The sequence below is a fragment of the Pithys albifrons genome, chromosome 3 (assembly GCF_047495875.1).
Source record: "Pithys albifrons albifrons isolate INPA30051 chromosome 3, PitAlb_v1, whole genome shotgun sequence".
Taxonomy (NCBI): domain Eukaryota; kingdom Metazoa; phylum Chordata; class Aves; order Passeriformes; family Thamnophilidae; genus Pithys; species Pithys albifrons.
Genome location: NC_092460.1, coordinates 48720986 through 48741460, shown reverse-complemented (window position 1 = coordinate 48741460; position 20475 = coordinate 48720986). Strand labels below are relative to the sequence as shown.

General features: G+C 42.8%; 1 protein-coding gene across 5 annotated transcripts; it reads left to right on the top strand.

The window, feature by feature from the left end:
* The first annotated feature begins 70 nt into the window (after positions 1 to 70).
* On the top strand, positions 71 to 20475 carry CIMIP4 (ciliary microtubule inner protein 4). Of its 5 annotated transcripts, none has more exons than XR_011697442.1 (8): positions 71 to 655; positions 1460 to 1655; positions 3685 to 3784; positions 4950 to 5097; positions 6343 to 6453; positions 17385 to 17515; positions 18499 to 19312; positions 19408 to 20475. XR_011697442.1 is itself a non-coding variant. In XM_071551708.1 (6 exons), exons 3-6 carry the CDS (start codon positions 3761 to 3763, stop codon positions 17408 to 17410), a joined length of 309 nt encoding a protein of 102 aa, XP_071407809.1. In that variant the 5' UTR covers positions 71 to 655; positions 1460 to 1655; positions 3685 to 3760; the 3' UTR covers positions 17411 to 17847. The 5 variants fall into 5 exon arrangements, 3 of the variants coding, with proteins under 3 accessions (XP_071407809.1, XP_071407807.1, XP_071407808.1); XR_011697443.1 differs by lacking the exon at positions 19408 to 20475 and adding an exon at positions 19391 to 19405; XM_071551708.1 differs by lacking the exons at positions 18499 to 19312; positions 19408 to 20475 and having other exon boundaries at positions 17385 to 17847.

Here is a 20475-nt window from a genome sequence, read left to right as displayed (position 1 = left end):
TACCCTCTACAGGTTTTCCAGATAGGCAGCAATATGGTCCCAACAAGAACACTGCAAACAATCAAGAGACACCTCAGGGTCTTGGGTCAACTGGTTAAGGGATCTGGGGCACAAGTTGTGTTCTGTCCTACCAGTTGCAGGGAATGACGGGGCAAGAACCAGGAAGTTCATGTAGATGAATAACTGGCTTTCAGACTGGCGTTACCAGCCCAGTCTGGGGTTTTTTGATCATGGATCAGTTTAGACAGCATGGAGCCTGCTGGCAACAAAGGGGGTCCTCATCTCTCAAAGGGGAAAAGGGTCTTAGCTCAGGAATTAGCAGGGCTCGCTGAGAGAGCTCTAAGCTAGATTGGAAGTGGGGAAGGGACAAAACCAGGCTTGCCAGTGATTAGCAATGGGATGGCATGCTGAAACTTGAGGAAGAAGTGCTAGTGAGATCCCTCAATGTGCTCCATGAGATGTCGACTACAACGAACCACATTTGAAATGTTTCTACCAATGCACACAGCATGAGGAACAAACGAGCAGCTTGAAGCTTTGGCCCAGTCCCAGACATAGGACATCACTGGCATGAAAGAAACTTGGTGGATGAGTCCTGTGATGGGAGTGCCATGTTGGATGCTTACAGGCTAATCAGGAGGGATGGGCAGGGCAGGTGAGGTTGAATATGAGTCAGCAGTGCCCTGGCAGCCAGGAGGGCCAACTATGTCTTGAGGGGCTTCAGACTGGCATCACCAGCCAGTCGAGGGAGGGGATTGTCCTGCTCTGCTCTGCACTGGGGTGGCCTCACTGTGAATATTGTGTGCAGTTTTGGGTGCAACTATAAGAAATATAAAGCTGTTAGGGAACATCCAAAGGAGGGCAGTGAAGATGTGAAGGGTCTAGAGGGGAAACCTTATGAGGAGTGGCTGAGATCACTTGGCCTGTTCAGCCTAGAGAAGAGGAGACTAAGGACAGACCTCATTGCAGTCTACAACTTCCTCACGAGGGGAAGAAGAGGGACAAATACTGATCTCTTCCATGTGGTGACCCATGACAGGACCTGAGAGAACTGCGTGAAGTTTTGTCAGGGGAGGTTTAGCTCAGATGTTAGAAAAAGGTTCTTCACCCAGAGGATGGTTGAGTACTGGAACAGGCTCCCCAGGGAAGTGATGTGATTCTGGGGACTGTCCTTTACAGGGCCAGGAGTTGGACTTGGATGATCCTTGTGGGTCCCTTCCAACACAGGATATTCTATGATTCTATGATTCTCCTTCCTCTCTAATGAGGGTCAGTGAGTTCATGTGAAGCATTTGGAAGTGTTAGAAGATCCAGTTTTGCCGGAATACAGTCTTGTTGATTATTGTGACTGTGCTAGAAGTCTCCAAGAAAGTTCCTGTATGTGATGTGAACCCCTGGGCACAGGTATTTCTTAAGACACAGGCCTTTTACTCTGCTCCTTGTTTGTTTTTTCAATCAGCAAGAACAACCCTTCTCTATACCATGTGCATTCTGTTTCCCGTGGAGATGGAGCCCATAGCTCACAGAGGGAGGGAGCATTGTTCCCCAGCAACCATCTGCACTCCAGCTTTCATCCCCTCTCTATAGGTGAACTTCAGCAGGACCTGCCTGCTTGTATGAATCACTGTGATACCACACCAGGGATCATGGACCAGGTAAGAGAGGTAGTTACAGAAGAGGCTTTGCCTCTTGGTAAATCATGGATCTTTTCTTTAAAAAAAAAAATCCAATGTCATTTTGACATCCATGGGGCTCCTTCAGTCTGGAAAGTCACTGAAACCTCTTATTTTGGACACCCAGTCAGATGTGAAAGGCATATGAGACCATAGTTGCCCACCTTTGGTGGCTGGTGAGACTGGCCAGTTCCTACACCCGAGTAGGTTAATTTTCTGCCTGGGAAAGGCAGCTCCTTCTTTCCTCTAAGGTTGCATGTCAAGAAAGTCAGAGTGTTAGGCTATGCTAAATATTTCATTCAGAAAGATCAAGTTTAATAATTTTTAACTCTTTGATCAAGATACATGTTTTCCGATTGGTTGTATATTGTCCCTCACAGAATTGGCTTAACAAAGGAGTAAGACATACTTCTATGGCTTCTGTTGTCCAGGAGGATGGTAGAATGCTCTTAATGTCCTTGCCATCAAGATGTAGAAGCCTCTGAGGAGTGCTTTGACTTTGGACCCTCAGGGTCAAAAGTAAAGCAAACAAAAAGCATACAATAACATCATATACAGTAACAAACTAGAAAGTAGGACCAGTTGGAGGCTTCAGTGTCATTTTGTCCAGGAAAGGAAAGTTATTGATGAATGGGATTTGGGAAGTGAGCGCAGTGCCTCATTACACAGGAATTCTGCTTTGTTGGAAGAAATGGGGGAAAAGAAGAAATTTCTACATCAGCAAACTGTAAAGTTCTCTGCTGAATATTGTAATAATAACAAAGAGACCTGTTTTTGTTTTAAGTAGGAAGTGGGAGTTAACACAGCAGTTTATTTAGCAGCACAAATTCCTGCACTTTGATCATGTGTAACTGTATGACTCTTCTTTAAAAAGAACCAAGAGTGATAGAGAAAAGAAGCAGGCTGTGCCCTGGGAGTCAGGACTGGCTTCCTCCCTTCATCTCTTGTGGCCCTGTTCTTTTTGTGGAAGAGGATGTGTCTCTTAACATGTTTGCAGAGCATGCGGCACTGACTCCTGGAGTCTGACTAACTTCAGCTTCAGGATCACAATATTGCATAAGACATGCTGCTGCAAAAAACTGGCACTCTGTAAAACCCAAGCTGGTGGTGGTTCAAGTCAGCCCTGGTGTTGCGCTAGGCTTCCTACCCCATTGGCTGGTGTCTTCATTCCAAGCCTCATGTTATGTCCTGAGCTAACTGGACAAATCTAAACATACATCCCTACATGATCCAGATCCCATTTGAACTGCTGCTGGTGCCAGCAGGCTCACAATTACCACGTTCACCACCATGGGCCACGGCTTCAGTTTTAACTTATGGCAGGCATCACCTGGGCTAAACCATCCCACTGGGATGAGGAACACAGACAATAAGCTGGACAGGACAGAAAGTTACACAGACATTCCCTCTGCATGAGCTTCCTTCTGGTGTAGGACACTGTTTGCACAGGCTGGGTGTTGGATCAATGACACCAACAGGACTACCAAAACAAAGCTGGATAGCTTGTGTTAGAACCAGGGAAGAAATTGTCTCCAAACTGTCTCTTTTCCTTTGCGTAGCAAGCATTACTCAGGCATTTTATGTTTTATCATATCCTTTCCCTATTTACTGGACTTACTTTAATGCATTGAAGAAAGGACTTGTAATTGTGCAGTACATGACCAGTCTGACATCTCTAGGTGGTTCAGAATAAGAAAATGACATCTTCACTGAGGTTTTTTTCCATTTTGGCTTCTGTCTGCACCATGGCCTATGAAAACTCTTACAGCTCAGTGTTCCCCAGAGATACTGACGAGCCATGTCCTAGCCAGCCTGTCCCAGAGGAGCAGTTAATGTGAAATCTTGCAGAGCTTCTGTGCTTTTTTAACTGAGAGGGTCATGGATTGTAGGACTAACCATGCAGTCATGCAAGGACAGCTGTGTCCTGTCGAGGAAGGAGTATAATACGTTTGTGTGAGAATAACTTAGGTCATCTAAAGCTGAGCACTGTCCTCTTCCTTCCCATCTGTAGGCCTGACACTGCCTTTGCTTCTCTTTGAAGAGTGTGGTAAAGGTTCCAACTTCCCCTAGACCTGATATGGCAAAACATGTGCTGGCCATCAGTACTTCAGGTAAGCACAATGGCAGAGAAGCTGTCCCTCCTTCAGAGCTTGCTTTGCAGTACAGTTTGCATGTCATTCCCCCCTTCCCTTCATGCCATCCAGATTTACAAGTACTTCTGTGGGTGAAAACAATTCAGAGAGGGATCCCATGTGCCGTGGGATGATGCATTAAAATCTTCCTGCCCCAACCATGTCTTTCTCTACTGGTGGACTTGTCTCACTAGTTCCCTGCACAAGTGCAAAAAGACATTGATGTGCTACTGATGAGACACAGAGACTAGAAGTGCATATTCATAAGAGTGACACTGATCATGGCATAGAAGGACCCCTACACATAAGAAAAGAGACATTTGTATGGATATTTGACCACAAGATTTTTACTTCCACAATTCCGTACATTTTCACCTCTCAAGAGCATTTAAGGCTCCTCAGGAACCTTCACCTGGTGCAGCAGTAAGATTAGTATAATGCTGCTAGGTTGTTTTTTTCTCTTTCCCTTTTTGAGACCTTTAATGTTTTTTTGTTGTCTCACAATGACACAATGAGATGTCCAGTTGTTTTCAGCTCCATTTATGGTACTAGGGCCAGAAATGAAAGCAGAAAGGAAGCATTTTATGGAGAAGAGAAACAGCTGTGATACCAGCAAATATAAGTGTACCAGCAATGAAGAGGTATCAGAGGAAGCCATTTTATAAATCCTTTGTGGCCGGTTGAAGGCTGTTTTTCTGGTGTAGCAGGGGGCCGAGAGGATTGGATATTATATAATGGCAGTTTCTAGAAGACGCATAAAGGGATGGATTTGGGCTTCCCATTACAGGGTAATGACGTTCCACAGACAGCCTTTTCCATGTCTTTTTGGTTGTGCATCCCACTTTCATTTAAGATTCCTGTAGCCAGGCAACATCCCAGCTCAGCAAGGCAAAACAGTGTGGTACCAGGACACAGTCCAGGGCCCAATGCCATCATCCCTCTGTAATCCCCCATTGTTTCACCAGTCCTAGTTGTCCCATGCAATTACAATGCCTACTGAAGTGACTGAGGGAGACTCAAAGACAGAACCAGGTCCCAAGAATTAGTCATAGCTCAAAGAGCTATTCAGGAGTGGAAATGCCAGGAGTTTGTTGCACTTGGGAAATGTGGACTGACAGTGGTTCTCTGTTGTTCCTGTTTTCAGGAATGTCAAGCTCAGTGCAATGCAGCTTCAGACATGGTGCAGAAAAGACTTGGTAACTGTACCGAAATGACAAGAAGCAACTCGGACTGGACATCTCTTTCAGATTATCAGCAGCTAGGTTACAACTTGAGATCAAATCTGTTCCAAGGTGAGGGGACACACATGCCTATCCCTGACCTTCAAAGCTGGTTTCATCTATGCTTTGCCAGGGCTCAAGGCAGTCCTATTGCTGTGTGTAGATATCTGACTATAGGTAATACTCACTTTCTCCTCTTATTCCATTTCTATCCACAGTCACTGCTTTTCAAGACTGTGGTACTTGAAAAAATAGAATCTAGATCATCCCATTCTATTCTATGTATTCTATCCCTTTCTTTTCTTTCTCTCTTTTTTTTCCATCATGTGAAAAGTGAACATGAGTCATGACCCCGTCCTTTGTGTTCACAGCTGTCCAAATGGACACCATTTGCAATTCAATGTCCCCTGTCATCTCCAGTTGCTAGTTATCTCCAGTTCCAGTATTGACTTTATTTCTCTTAAAGACCTTTAGACATGTGGGGCTCTGAAACAGCTTGCCCAAACCTCTTTTTCCAAGGTTCCTCAGGATCCCTCCACTAAAACAAATACTGAAAACTGAGCATTCATTCCATTTTGTTACCATCCTATCCAAGAAACTCTGAAATAATTGTCTCTGATACTAGTTTCCCATGTACCAGTATAAGACAGATTCCTGTTTTTTGTACAGTATGTTCCATGACAAGACCTTGCTGGATATTGAAGACTGCATTGTCCTGGGTTTCTGTAGTCCCACAGAAAGGAAGGATATCTTTCCTCAGGGAGCTCAAAATCATTACTGTCAAGAAAAAGGTGTGATAAAAAGGAAGGTGAAGAGGAAAGGATGAGAGATTAAAATAAAGCCCCCTCGTGGCTAAAAGTCAAGAGGGGATGAAAAGAGAAGTCACAGTTGGGAAAGATTTGTTAAGTGCTGTGGCATAAAAGGAGATCAGGAAGGCCTGGAGTGGTAAGATGGTGTGGCTTTTGTGAAGTTGTGCTGCTAAGTAGGAAGCTACTTAGGTGAATGAGGAGATTTAACAGAAGGTAAGTGGACACTTGAGAAAGGGCACTGGGATAAGAATAAAGATGGTACCTTGCAGCAGTCTCTGTGTGTATCTCATACTTGAGGATGAAAAGCAGATAAATTGGCAAACACAAGCTCCCTCCCGGGTGGTCATGAAGCTATTGTTCAGCACCTAGCCACAAAACTGATCAAAGGTACTGCAGTAAATACATGCCTTTCCTTGAGGCCTTGAAACTGCTGTTGCTCCCCTGCTCTATTCCAGGACTTCAGTAGAGTGACTTCTACATACAATTCCTTATTTGCTGTTCCTTGCAGGTGGTCCACTGAAGACCCGAAGCTTGATGAAAGATTCCTACACCCCTGATATAATTCAGAAGGCAGTCAGAGATCCCAATAATTGGCACGGAAGGAAGATTTATGAGCTGGGTATGGCTTCTGGCAGAAAAGTACATTGCTGAATTCCTTAGATAGGTGCTGCTTCTGCCAAGGACAGTGAATGGGTTTGAGCACAGTCACAAGGGGACTAAAAACTGGCATTTTAAGAACAGAGGAGCTCTACAGCTAGAATAATCCTTGGGATATAGTAGCACTAGGAGTGAGGCTGTAACTGAACTATGATTTGCCTTCTTAACAGGGAAATGGTATGAGAAATATTTCCTGGATCTTAATGTGCAGAAAGCAATGGGAGAAAAATATGGGGATAAAAAAGGCAAGCCTTAGAAGATGAAGGTTGAAGATTGGAGTGCATTCAGAGCAGGATTTTTTCCTCAGCCATCTAATAAACCTCCATGTAAAACCTGAAACTATTGCTTGCTAACTGTCAAGAGCAGATTTGTTACTGGTTCTCTTTACCCCTCTCTATTAGCATGTCTATGGGGAGAGCAATGCAAGATAAATCTGAGTATGAATAAAAAAAAAAGATTTTGGTGATCACTAGTACAGTGGGAATGATTAGTGTGTGAGGTACACACCCTTGCAGAGGATGTGGTGGGAGAAGCCCATAGAGAAACTCATCTGCTCCGCACCTAAGTTGGAATAGGACCTGTGAGCAATGTTAAGAGTGAGACTGGGGACAGGATGTGTGCATGTGTATGAGCAAACTCATGTTTGCTAGAAGATTTGTGATGCTTTGACAGCTGCCCCAGCAGTCCAGAAAGAAGTACAAAGGATGCACTGGGAACAAAGCAGGACTGCCTGATGTCCTGAATGCCATCTATCTCTCTCACTAAAGACTATAAAGCTCCCACACAGGAAAGCTTCAGATCTGTGTATACAGAGCAGCTAGACATACCAAGGGAAGAACCAGCTCCCTACTGCTGCTTGCAAGGTGAATTCAGACTCTTGCCAGAAAGGCACCAAACCATGGCCACTTAACCTGGGCACAGTTCTGTGTGACTGGCACCCTATGTGGGGTAAGGTAAGGGTTCTCTTCTGTTGTTACATCTGTCACATGGAGGATTTCAGGGGAAGCTCTTGCCCTGGCAGGGAGCAGCAGTAATGTATGAAAGGAAATGGAAATTTGCCTCAGAAGAGGAGGCATCAGTGCATTTACTGAAGCCCATACTATTTGCAGGCCAAGCCAGTGAAAAACCAAACAGCAGCTTATCCCATCCAAAGGGAACAGGAAAGCTGGAAGAAGCCCTGGGACTTCTCCAATCCACAAATCACCTCGCAATGTACACAGACCCTTAGTGAGGCTCTCATAAGCTCTTCTTGTCCCTGACAGCCCTTTCCCTAAGTTGAAGATAAATGTCTCTTAGAGAGAAACATGTTCACCATACAGTCTGTACAACCTGAAATTTGAAAGTGTATCTGGACAGTAAGTGAGGACCACCCAAGGGCTTGAAGGATGCAGGACATGCAGGGTCTTTAGAGCTTCCTGATGTGTTTTTATTACAAATTTAATCGTCCTTATTTCAGGATTCTGCCTTCCAGCTCCAAAGTTTTTGGTGCAGCAATCACAAAGTACATTTCTGGGAATAGCGATGCCCTGATCTTTCCCATCTGGTACTAAGCTTTCACCATTTTAAAAGATTGATGCTTTGCTTCCTGATATGAACTGTTTTGGGACAGAATTAGGATTGTTATTTCACCGTTGACTGGTGATTAGATAACAGTATTCTGACTTTGTTAAATAGTGAAGGAGGTTAAAATTTAACTAATATGATAATCAAGTGATCATCATTTTCCATTGCCAATAGTTAACCATTTGGACTTCTGATATTTCCAGGCACACATCCAAGTCTTTGAAATTAGGGAGACTGGCCAAATGGCAGCTTGTAGAAGCCTCCCTCTGGATTTGCTTTGTACATTAGTATTAAGTGGCTCCTGCCTGAGCACACACCACACTAGGTCCTGCTGAACAGCGCAGCTCTGTAGGAACAGCCTGTTCTCTGTGTTGCAACCAGCACTGATGGCCAGTATAACTCCAGGTACATAATAAATGCTGTCTTCTGAGACCACAACAGGTCCTAATCCAGCAAACATGGAGCTGAGCAGAAATCTACTGATGTTGTTTGGCATACTCTAAGCAGGCAGTTCTGGGCACAGGCAGCTAATACACAACACATAATGTAGGCTGAATCTGCACATAGAATTACAGATCTATTTCTACTACACATTCAAAATGCCTGTTAGCCATTAGAAACAGACACTAGGGCAGGCAGATTGCAGGATTATGGTACAGCTTGAAGTAAATGCCCTTTTGCTGTCTGAAAGGCTTGTAAAGAGACTAGATCAGAAGGGAAATGGACTGAAAGGTCTTGCTGGTGCACCACTGTGCACAAACGGTGGTGTTTGCCTCTTGGAATGAAGCCACTTTGTGCACTTCTTACAATTTAAAATATTTTATAAGCACTTAAATAGTAAGCATTTGTATAATGGACTCAAATGGTGACAGGTGTTTGATGAGAAATGAACATACCTGTGGCAATCCCCCTTCATCTTCTTTGCTTTGCCAACTGTTACAGCTCAGCCAAAGAAAAACAGTTTCAGACTGGTGACACAATGAAAGCTGCAGAGATAACAGCTTTGAGTGAGGCAGCACAGCCACTGGGAACAGTCAATATCTGAAGTCTCTGACTGCTGAACAGACAAATTTAGCCAGAACTTTGGCCTGGACCATTTCTCTGTGTGCACTCTGTGTTGACTAGAGTGCTTTGGCTACCCTAACATGTGTATTCAAAGCCAGTTTTGGAATCTCCAAGTATCATGCCATATGCAGTTAGACAAGAATAGAGCTGAAATAAGTGCTCACTGCAGCTGAAATCTCACTTCTACCCATTCTTCTGCTCTCAGCAATTCATTCCTTCTTGTTTGTTTTGTGCTGGTGTGGACACTTCCATGCCCACCCTCTGAACTTAGTCAACTTGATAATCCACCAAAAAATCAATACAGAACAAAACCAAAGTTAGTAGGTTAACAAATTAAATTTTCTAAATAAGAACCCTGTTGCTGGCAAGAGAATGCAGATGTTGGGTAAAGGGAGTGGAAAGAGAATGGAGAGGGAAATGGCCTTTCCCTGTCGTTTTTTATGCAATGAGAAATTAAATTGCCTCTGCTATTTTGTCTCACTGGACTGAATGCTTTGCAACACAGGGAGCCGGTATTTAAGTGATTTTACACGGTCTGATCATTGGGTGGCAGCTCTGAGCCAATGTTTTTATCTGATAGGGCTGAACTTGGTGTTAAAAAGTGAGGTTTTCTTTGGTTTAGCTAAACCATTCACCACAATTGATATTTAAGAACTGTTTTGGTCGTCTATAAACATTCAATGCACTTGAAATATAGATAATTATACTATAATCATTTAAAGTAAAAGAGACCAATTGCATCTAAGCTTCTGCAGCACTGTCCTCGTAACTTTTTCTTGCAGTAATGGCTATTTCCAAATTCAGATTTATGCATCCCTGCAGCTGAGGCACAGACTATTTTTTAAATAAAGATTTCCTGTTCTCCAAACAATATTTCTTTTCATTTAACCCTCTGACCTCTGTCTGTCTCATGTTATCCTGAACATTCCAACCTTTGGTATCTCCACTGTGAATGACTTTGAATGGCTCATATAAAGAGATGGTAACAACTGTAACTACAGAAGACAGTCACTGCAAAAACTCTTATCAGAGTCTTCAGCTGCTATTCAGTTCAATCCTTTGTACTGTAAAGCTTGCACAGAAGTAAAACTTAAATTCAGAGCTACATCTATCCTGAGGTAAGCCCAGTATTCCTAAAAGAATGGAGTACTTACTGCTGATCCTGCCTATAATGGGATAAAAGATAAATCCAGCACTGCTTGAAATGTGGAGAGATCACAACAGAAAGAGCAGGTGAATTGACTTCAGTGGATTTCACTCTTGGGCACTGGGTTTAAAATATAATTGTATCTTATGCTTGAAAATATTTAAAACACTTATTCATCCATAGAGAATGATGATTTGAGGGTTAGGAATTACCTGTGTAGTTCCCCTTGATGATGATAGAGCAAAGGAGCCAAGGAGCAAGAAATCTGAAAAACAAAAGCAAAACTCAGTGCATTCCTAAAGGTTGACTGTGGGTTTTCTTTGCCACAGACTCCTTTCTGATAGAGCCAAAGCTTCATGAACTGAAGATGCCAATAGCAGTGACCTGGTATGAGAGGTGGGATCACTGCACTTGAAAAGAGTATGAGAGATTTAAGAACATCTCCTTACAGGTGGGGAATGGGCTCTCTCAGCTGTGGGCACAACAGGGGCAAGGACTACATTACTAACAAGTTTTCTGGTTCTATTGCTGATTTTAGTAAACAGGCCTACCAATTTTTATATTGAGTTGCTATTTTCTCTCTTAATAACATTCCTTTTCATTTAAACCCTTGCACTCATTGCTCCTGAGCAAGAAAACTGATTATCCAAGCTCATTATGTGCCCAAGCAAAATAATATTCTTTTCCTATAACCTAAGAACCTTGAACTGAAATTGATTAAATATTTTTAGAAAGAAGCCCTAGCTAAATCTGGCTTCTTCCTCTGCCAATCTCACCTATCTATCAGGGAAGTGAAAAACAAGCCTATCTAAATGAAGAAGCATGGAAATTATGAGCTGTCCCTTTTACCAAATACATTAACATAAGAAAGAGGTAGGGTTGCTTGAGATCTTTCACCATGTTGGACTAGAAGCAGGAGAGGAAAGGTAACATTTGTGGAAAGAAAATTACATTATGATGGTATGATTTTTCACATTTCCAGTTTGGTTATCTAAGACACCTACAACTCCAGAAGGCTTTTCTGAATCTCAGAGCTGGCTACTTCCTTTTCCAACAGCTTTCTTAGGGTTCTGAAGATCTGAAAGACCTCAAAATTCTGTGCATTTTCCTCCTTGCCCCCATTGGATCCATCATCATGTGCAAGCCCTCTGACAACTTTAATGGATTTACAAAACATACTGTGATAGGTTGACCATGGCTGGCCTCCAGCTGTCATGTAGTCTCACCCCTCTCTCCTAGTTGCAGAGCAGTTTTTACCCTTTTTTAAATATGTTATCAGAGAGGTGCTACCAAGTCACTCTATCATTTCCCCTCCTCAACTGGACAGAGGGAGAGGAAAACTTACGGTGCTGCCAGTATTAAATATGACTAGATAGTTCTGCAGAAAAAAAAACACAAACCCTCCTTTCCAAAAAATATGTAAGGATATTTTTGTGGGATCTGTATGTCTGTGGGGGCTTGAAGGGTCTCCAAATAAATCCAAGTGGAACTCAGGAGAAAAGCTTGCTGCTTGACCTCAAACTGTGACCATGACACCATTTTTTCCCAGAAGAAAACCCACAGCAAGGGTGGCCACTGTGGGGGCTGGATGAAAAAAGGACAGGACTGAGCTGCTACTGACAGCTCTCTATCTGGCAGCTCTCTGGGATGCCAACTGCATGTGAACAGGAAATGACCTACGGGAGTATAATGTCTTTCAGGAAGCTAGAAGGAACCTTTGGCCACATCTCTCATACTTTCCTCAGAAGATGCAAGCCCTGGCCCTTTCTGTGCCACAGGAAGAGATCAGCTGTTTGCTGCCAACTTCAAGAATTCCGAGATATGCAAGCAAGTTCAGCTTTTGAGGAAAGCTATGTTTTTCCTGTAAATAAGACAGGGCCAGGGACCATTCTCTGGTCCGCTAGTAAAATGACACAGCCTGGCTGTGTCTGCAGACCTGCCTGTCTCCTTGGCCTCCCACAGAGCCTCTGTGCTCTAAAGCCCAGCTAAAGTTCCGTGTCTCTGTTTTTCAGGTCAAAGTACATGACACACTGTGACTGCTGCGTTACAGCTGTACTGCTGGAAAAGGGTGTGTGTTGCACAGCTTGGTGCACAGCCTGCTAGAATACTGCTGAAGGACACTGGACACAGCCAAACCCAGTACAGTTGTGTCCATGTTGCCCAGAATAGTAGCTACACTGTGCTGTCTCCCAGACAGTGCCAGGGTGTTATCTTGAAGAGCACTAGTTGGCACAGGCCAAACCATGGCAGGGAGAGTGCTGACAACAAAGCAGTGCAAGCAGTTACAAGGCAGTGTGTGGTACTACATCTTGGCCCTGACTTATTTAGCAGTAATAACTCAGGCAATGTGACTGCTAGCATCAGCATTTAAGAAGCTCACAAGCTTTCAGGGATACTTTGCAGTTAGTTTTTCAAAATAAAGGGCCCCTGTCTCTTAAAAACACTGAATGTGAAACTAGATAAAGAGAGAAGACAACAATTTCCAAGAAGTTACAAACAAACCCATCTTTCCTTCACATAACTTACAAATATATAGATTAAAAAGAGCTGACCCTCGCTCCTAAGAACCAGGTAATTATCACAAAACCCAAGAGTCAATTTAATTTGTGTCAGCTTCCCTGACTGCTCTGCAAGCTAGGATATTTTCCCAAACAGAGTGTCATGGTCACCTTCCCACTCTGTCTTTGAAGACATGACACAAATTTGAGGCATTATGGCATTATTTCTGATCAGCTCCACACTGGCTAGGACCAATGCAGCTTTTCTTTGTTTACATTCCACTTTCAAAGTGAGACTTTGCTTCAAGGAATACAAAGTATGTAATTTCTAAAGGATGAGGAGGTAAGGGATTATGTGTATTTTCATGAGAGGGAAGCTGTGTTCAGGCAGGCTGGGAGGAATTCAACCAACAAGGTTTCCACCTTATTAGGTCAGTGCCTTTTATCAAAACCTATTTCTGAAGGAAATGCAGAGGGAGCAAGGAAGCAGGTTTCTATCCTTAGACTTCCATCCAGCAAGGTCAGGGTCTGGAGCTGCAGTAATTCTTTACAATTTCCACAGATGTTTGGAAGGTGTACACAGACTTAGCAGATAAACAGGTGAAAATGCTTTATCCTCCCCATTACAATGTGGGATAACCATGTGCAACCTGTTCTCACCCTATGGTTAGTAAGGAATCTTTCAAGAGAAGAGTAGGGAGTGGGCTGCTTACTCACCCATTCAGCACTGGGAGGTAGTTTATTTGACTCAGAAGATTACTGAACTCCTCAGAAGTGCTCTGCCTAGTAAAGACCACCTCACTGACTGCCATTGGCCAAAAATAGATGTTGCAGTACTTCTGAGAAAAGAGAGATCATGTTAAGGCCAGGAAGAGCCAGTAGCCATGGGCACAAGAATGCCAGTAGCACATTTGTGATACACACTTAGGACAAAAGCAAGCTTCCAGGCATTCACTCTGTGTAATTAGATTTACACACTTACCACCCTGTGTTTTAGGAGTAATCTTTTCTAAATTACTTGTGTCCCAATAACCTTACTGTTCTTATTTTTAGGGCCATTTGTTTGCCCACATAAAACTGGTGGAAACATTGATACAGGCAGCCTTAAATAGACTGACACAGGTTAATAAAGCTACCACTCTGAAAGTATTCCTGGCTCCTTCATACGCCCTGGATTTGCTCTAACATTTCAATCAACTGTTCCCTCCTTCATCCTTGCTGCAATCTGAAGATCCTTTTCATATTTCAGCCTTCATTCTCTAGCTAGAACAAGCTGAGATCCATTTCTCTTTGATCTTCACCAGCACTGTTGCTGCACTGCAAGGATGAAGGCAGGGCAGCTGCCTCCTTAAGTGACCCCAGTAGCTCATGGCTGAACCTCACTCCAACCCCAGCTGAGAGAATGTATTTTTCTAGAGGCATTTCAGCCATTAACTGTTGCTGTCACTGACACATTTGCAGGTGGCAGCACCTGAACCGGAACACAGGGAATGTCTCAGGCCACTTACCAACCTACTGGGCCAACACTTTTTCCCCACCATGAATCACTTCCAGAGACCGAAAACATTGTTTTGTGCAATGGAAGAAGTCTTATCTTTTTAACACGTCTTAATTCTATGCATCTTCATTGTCTACTCTTAATACAATAAACCACTAGACCACTTAATAACAGAAAATCCATACCCATGGATGTTGACAGCACTCTCTTTGTACAGAAAAGCAGCAAAGCAATAGTTGAAATATCTGTTCTGGTCCACCACATTTCCAGAGATTTTCAGCTCTCTTGGAGCTGCCTCCTGATATTTTCACCCACTGCAGGAGCTCTCCCAGATTTAGTCTGTGAAAAGTCACACCCAAATACCTCCAGATACATGTAGGCAGAGATGATCTACCTGATCCACCTCTTCCCCCAATCCCAATCAAGGCAATGGTTAGCTGGCAGGTATACCCCCATTTTTTTCCCACTGTAGTCATTGAAGCTAGATTCATTGTAGTCTATCTCAAATGTATTGAATTTTAGGATTAGATATTCAATACTTTAATCTGTGAATGTTTGAAAATACTGAAGATTAGAGACAAGATTTAGTGGTTCATCTTTACCATTCTGAAACGAGTAGACCTTTAGTTCTGCCTGCAATGTCAAGTTGAATTTGAAGTTTTAGTTTTCTGGGTCTTATATCCATGGATGTGACAAACCCAGGGTGTTGTGAAGTTTTGGCAATTGGGGTCATTTAGAACTTTGTGGGACCTACAGGTCATTTCTTTATTCCTGGTTACACAGAAGGAAAAAAGCAGGACTATCTGAACAGGATGCTGCAACATGGCCTAGTGTGTGGCTTTTGAAACATTCCCCACGGAATTTTTGATCTGTTTCTAATTTAATATTTCATTATACTGGCACACTCCTGTGGTTCATCAACTGACATTAATAAATTCTCTGATATCAAACACATCTGCTTTATTGTCTCTTCCTTTCCTCAAGGAAGGTGCACCCACAGTAACTATCTTGGGTTAGTAAGTGTCTGGGCCTTGAGCACAACCTCTTTCATGTACTCTCTCAAAAGGGCTTTGGCTGTCTAAGCTGGAATCAGCCTGACTGAGGTCTCTCCACCTTCACTCAGAAGCTGCTTTTAAATTCAGGCCCTTTGCTTTTGCCCTTGTCTGAGCTGTGACACAGCCCTACCTGTGCCTGGTCATAGAGTTGCTGATTGTAATCTGTGGGATTGACTTCCTAGCTTGACTCTTAAGTCTGGCTACTGGATAGGGACTTCCTGTGGGCTCTGGATTGATGGTTGATTCTGGTCACTCTCACTGTTTTGCATTTCTTGTTACCGTGGGATTAAATTGTTGTCCATGAGGTCAATGCCTTGCACTCACCTGCAGCTCTCAGCTCACCTTCCCTTGCAAGCAGAGTCTGTGGCTTCCATAGCAGCAGGCTCAGCAATTCACATGTCTGTTATGCTGTGCTCACACTAGAGAAGTCAAAGAAGGTCCACCAGAGACATGCAGCTGGGCCAGAGGTTTTGGGAGGACTGTGGAACTGCAGAGCTCCTACAAACAGAAAATTATTTCCATGCAGCCTGTGGAGTCCCTTGTGCCACAGGAACACTTCTGTGATTTGAGACCTCAATCCTCAGCAAACTGCTAACATTTGGAATGTGATTCAATACTCAAGGGATTGTAAGAGCCACCTTCACTGACTTCACAGATGTCAAGTCAATTCATGAAAGAATCCTACAGCTATTTCTTAAAAATAAAACCATGATAACTTCTTCCTATTCCTATTTCTTGCCACCCTTCAATCTCTCTGCTGTTTATTCCTCCATCTTCAGCTTCTACTATTATACTTTTTCTCCTTCTCCTATCTCTTCTTTATTTCTCTGTTCCTTCCACTCCCTCATACTCTCCAGTTTGACTGTTCTGTTTTTGTCTTGAAAGGAAGCAGAAGTAGCAAAAAGAGAGTGCAAGACATATCTAGTATCTCTGAAAGGAAAGCCAGTGATAAAAACAACTTCTGTTTTTCTCACAGTTTATTTTGCAGAAATTATTTCAACATGGCTATGTGCTTGCTGGCATAAGGAAGAAGCACCCTCCTTTGCTAGTCTGATTAGTTATTATCATCAATCCCTCTACTGTAACATATTTTTCTCCATTTAAGTGCAATAATTAACAAGTCCTGCTATATTTTGTGTGTGTATGTGTGCTATCACAGCAAAGGCAGGGGAGAGAGATTGGAAAGATAATGAAACCAACTGGATTAGCATGCTCTGCTTCCTCTTCTTCCTCATCCTGTGCAGAGCCAGATTTCTCCATAGCCTGGACATAACACTGGAGTCTGCAAGCTGGATACTGTGCTGGCTGCAAGACCAGTCCAGCATCCTTTAGCCCAGCACCATTTCTTAGGTTCATCTGCCAAGCCTCTTTAGACCTTTCACAGAATACCAGCCAGAAACTTGGTTTTCATAGCAGTTGTTAAAAGTTTAGAGTCACATTCATGAACTGATGAGCCTGAGAACAGCCCATTCATGTGCAAGTTGTAAGAGATATGTAGCTGTGATTGCACTGTAGAGTCTTCTCTGGGATGCTCTCTGAAAAGAGATGGTAAAATAAACACAAGTTGCTCTACACTGGAGAAGACAGAGGCAGAGAAGTGAGGAGCTGGGTGATGAGATCTGCTAGGAATATCCCTGGTATTGATCCATACATCATGTATTTCACCAACAAAAATTGGCCTTTCATGGGCAAGTGGAAAGAAGTCTCCAGCATCAGCTGCTGTTCTTAGAGTAGGCTGGATTGTTGTTAAATTGACATTTATCAGAATTTTGTCATGAGTCTTTCAACTGAAAAAGTTTCGACTTTCTGAGCTCTTATTTGTAAATTAAAATGGTCATGCAAAAAAAGTAAGATTCTGGTCTACAACTGGTGAAGAAAATCTGTCATTGTTTTGTAGTAATTAAAATTAATTTTCAATAAATATTCTAATTCAAAAGAGAAGTCCAAAGGGTTAAGGTTGATGTTTTTAAACCTTGCTGGACTTCATGCCTTTGAATCAAAAGGCCTCCTAACAATGACTAAAACCTCAAACACATCTTTCCCTTTCTCTTCCTCACCCCCTGACAGGAATCACAGCCATTCTGATCCAGTGAACTATCATCTAAGACTTCTGATTTTGCCTTTGTTTGACTTCCTGAACTTCAGGGGCCCAATGCTCCATGAAACTCCAACACAGATGGAAAGCTGGTCAAGCAAGTGTGAGTATAATGTACAAGGCCTAGCAAAAGCAGCTCTCCCCAGTGAGAAACCTGTTGTTGGAGGAAATGAGAGTACCAAGACAAACTGGATAATGCTGAGCAGGGATTTATTTAGCTGAGCACTCACATCAGCATCAGTATCCTAGGGTAAGCATAATTCTGACTCCTGCTAATTCTCTGCGTGGTTTTGCTATAAACAAGGGTGCAAGCTGAATGGGAAGACCCTCAGGACGCAAGCAGTGTAGTGTTGACTTTTTTACTCCTTAACAAGAGAAAAAATCTGGCAGAAATTTAGCAAAACAACTTCTGAAAACAAATACAGATTTTTTTTAAAAACCAAACAAATGCTCTCGCCAATCCACTGCTCTTCCAGCAGTCAAGAGAGGTCTAAGTAAGAAGCCGGTATGGACAAAATATGAGTGAGTGATTTATTGCTTAAGGCAAAAAAGCCCAGATGCCTCACTAAGCAGGACATTCAGCTTTGCCTTTGTGGGTTGTTGTAATTTGGTAAATACATTCCTGTGCTCACTGAGTAAGCCCACTTGCCTTAACAAGGAAGCTTCTCTCTAGGAAGTTATATGCAAAAGTGAAAGGCACCCACTCTATTTAGCTACAAAGTCACAGAAAAGAGAAAGCTTTCTGCCAAGGAAAACATGTTTCAAAAATATAGCAGCTGAAAAATTCATGTCCCTTTATCAGTAAACAAACATATCTCATAGGTGGATTTGAAAAGAACCTGCTTTTCCTTTTCCTTTTTGGAAAAGTATCTGTGCAAGGGGAAGTTGCATCTCTGTTGAGGAAAGGTCACTATTAACCAGGGAAAATGAATGTGCCCTTCTCTGAGAATTCAAAGTCCAAGACCAGGAGCTGAAGTTGTGTCTGCTCTCATGGGAACTACTGGCTCAGGGTCAGCTTGGCTGAGAACTCTGTTTTTCAGAAGCAGTAGAAGAAAAGATGGCAAAGAGTGATTTTGCTGTTCCCAGCAGGCTAAGGGCAGCTGATGCCTAATCTTGCAAGAAATACCTGTGCCTGAGCCAAGGCACTTTCAGGTCCAAAAAGTGAAACAGGCTGCCAAGACAAGGTTGTTTCAGCCATCATAGAATTATTGCTTGAGAGACCAAAGAATCACATGTTCAACAAGGGATTATAATCCTCCCAAGTACTAGAGGTATGTGTTTATCTCTGGAATGATAGGTGTGCAATGGTATGCTGGGTTTGGCTGGGCTAGTTAATCTTCTTCACAGTAGCTGGTATGGAACTGTGATTTGGATTTGTGCTGGAAACAGTGTTGATAATTCAGAGATGTTTTAGTTACAGATGAGCAGTGCTTACACAAGAGTCAAAGCCTTTCCTTCTTCACTCCATCCCACCAGTGAGGAGGCTGGGGGTGCACAAGAAGCTGCAAAGGGACAGAGCCAGGACAGTTACTCTTGTATGACCCAAAGGATATTCCCTACCGTATAGCATCATGTTCAGCATAGAAAGCTGGGGGAAGATGAGGGAAGGGGAATTGTTGGAATGATGGCCTTTGTCTTCCTAAGTCACCATAACATGTGACGAATGGAGCCCTACTTTCCTGGGGGGTGACTGAATACTTGCCTTCTCTTAGGAACTGTAAATTAATTCCTTGGTTTGCTTTGCTTCTATGTGCAGATTTTGTTTTACCTATTAAACTGTCTTAACCCACAATTTTTCTCACTTTTACCTTTCCCTTTCCCATTTCCTTTCCCATCCTACCACTGGAGACTGAACAAGTGGCTGTGTGGCCATTGCCAGATGGAGTTAAACTGCAAACAGGTACATTTTCAATACCTTTTATTTCAATACCTTTTAATGAACATCCTAAAGCCTCCAACGTTTATGACTAATGGTCAGGTTCCTCTGTCTCACAGGTCCTGTGCCTCTGGTCTCTCAACTGTGTTATCAACTGAATCTCCATCTGTGACTCCCAGGAACCAGCCAGCCCTCACTCTAAAGAACTCTGAAGAAAAGGGAAAACTTGGGGGCAGGACAAGTCAACAGATATATGGAAGAAATACCTATTGTTAAGATTATAAAGGCAGGATGGAAAAAGATTTTCTTTCAGCCTATACCAAAACGACATCTAACAATGCGACAGACAAAGTCACAGCTCATGCTGGTCATAGTCAGGCCTACTCAGGTCTGAAACTTCATGACTAGTCAATTTAAGTAAATACACTACCAGGCTTTGAACACTGTCTAGCCCATTAAGTTTGAAGTCTTGCCTAGATACCATTCATAACTGGCCCACTGATATACATGTGGCATGTTGGGATATATGTGTACACTCACAGAGTCTCTTTCCCTTTCTGCCACCAAGATGAAAGCAGAAAATAAAGGCAGGATGGAGAAATGCTAGGCTAAGAGAAAAGGAACAATAATAGAAAAGAAAGGAGGAAAAAAGAGTCTGAAACTCACTTCAAATAGTTCCAACTCCCAAACCCAAGCATGGAGTCAGAAGAAGACTGATGAGCTCTCTCATCTTTACAGATTTGCACACAAGCATGATTTTATGTCAGGAAAACTCCTGGCATCACTGACTGTTCTTCATCAAATGCATGCTCAGCAGCCACTGTTCTTTCTTCTTTGTTACTGAGTGTAACTGAAAGCAAAACTTCTGTGATTATCTGGGAGTCTTGGGCTTTTTGTTGTCCCTAAACCACCACTTTGATCAGCACTGACATGATCTCTCAGAGTAGCTTCATATGCAGATGGTTGATTAATAGGCAAAATTTCTACCTCTGCACCAGAGGACAAGGACAAAATTTGCTGTTTGGAGCTAATGATAGGAATTTCTGACTCCTCCCTTCACCTTGAAAGTAATAAATAACCCCTAGGTTATGAGAAGGAATTAATTATCCATGTTAATTCACACATCTGATTCATAGAAAGTACACTCCACTGAACCATAGTTCCATCGAACTATGGACCTGCCCAAA

Coding starts and splice junctions, on each gene's coding strand:
- CIMIP4 (XM_071551706.1), top strand. CDS start 3,761: ATGTGCTGGCCATCAGTACTTCAG. Junction 3,785..4,949: donor GCTGGCCATCAGTACTTCAG/GTAAGCACAATG, acceptor TCCTGTTTTCAG/GAATGTCAAGCTCAGTGCAA. Junction 5,098..6,342: donor GAGATCAAATCTGTTCCAAG/GTGAGGGGACAC, acceptor TGTTCCTTGCAG/GTGGTCCACTGAAGACCCGA.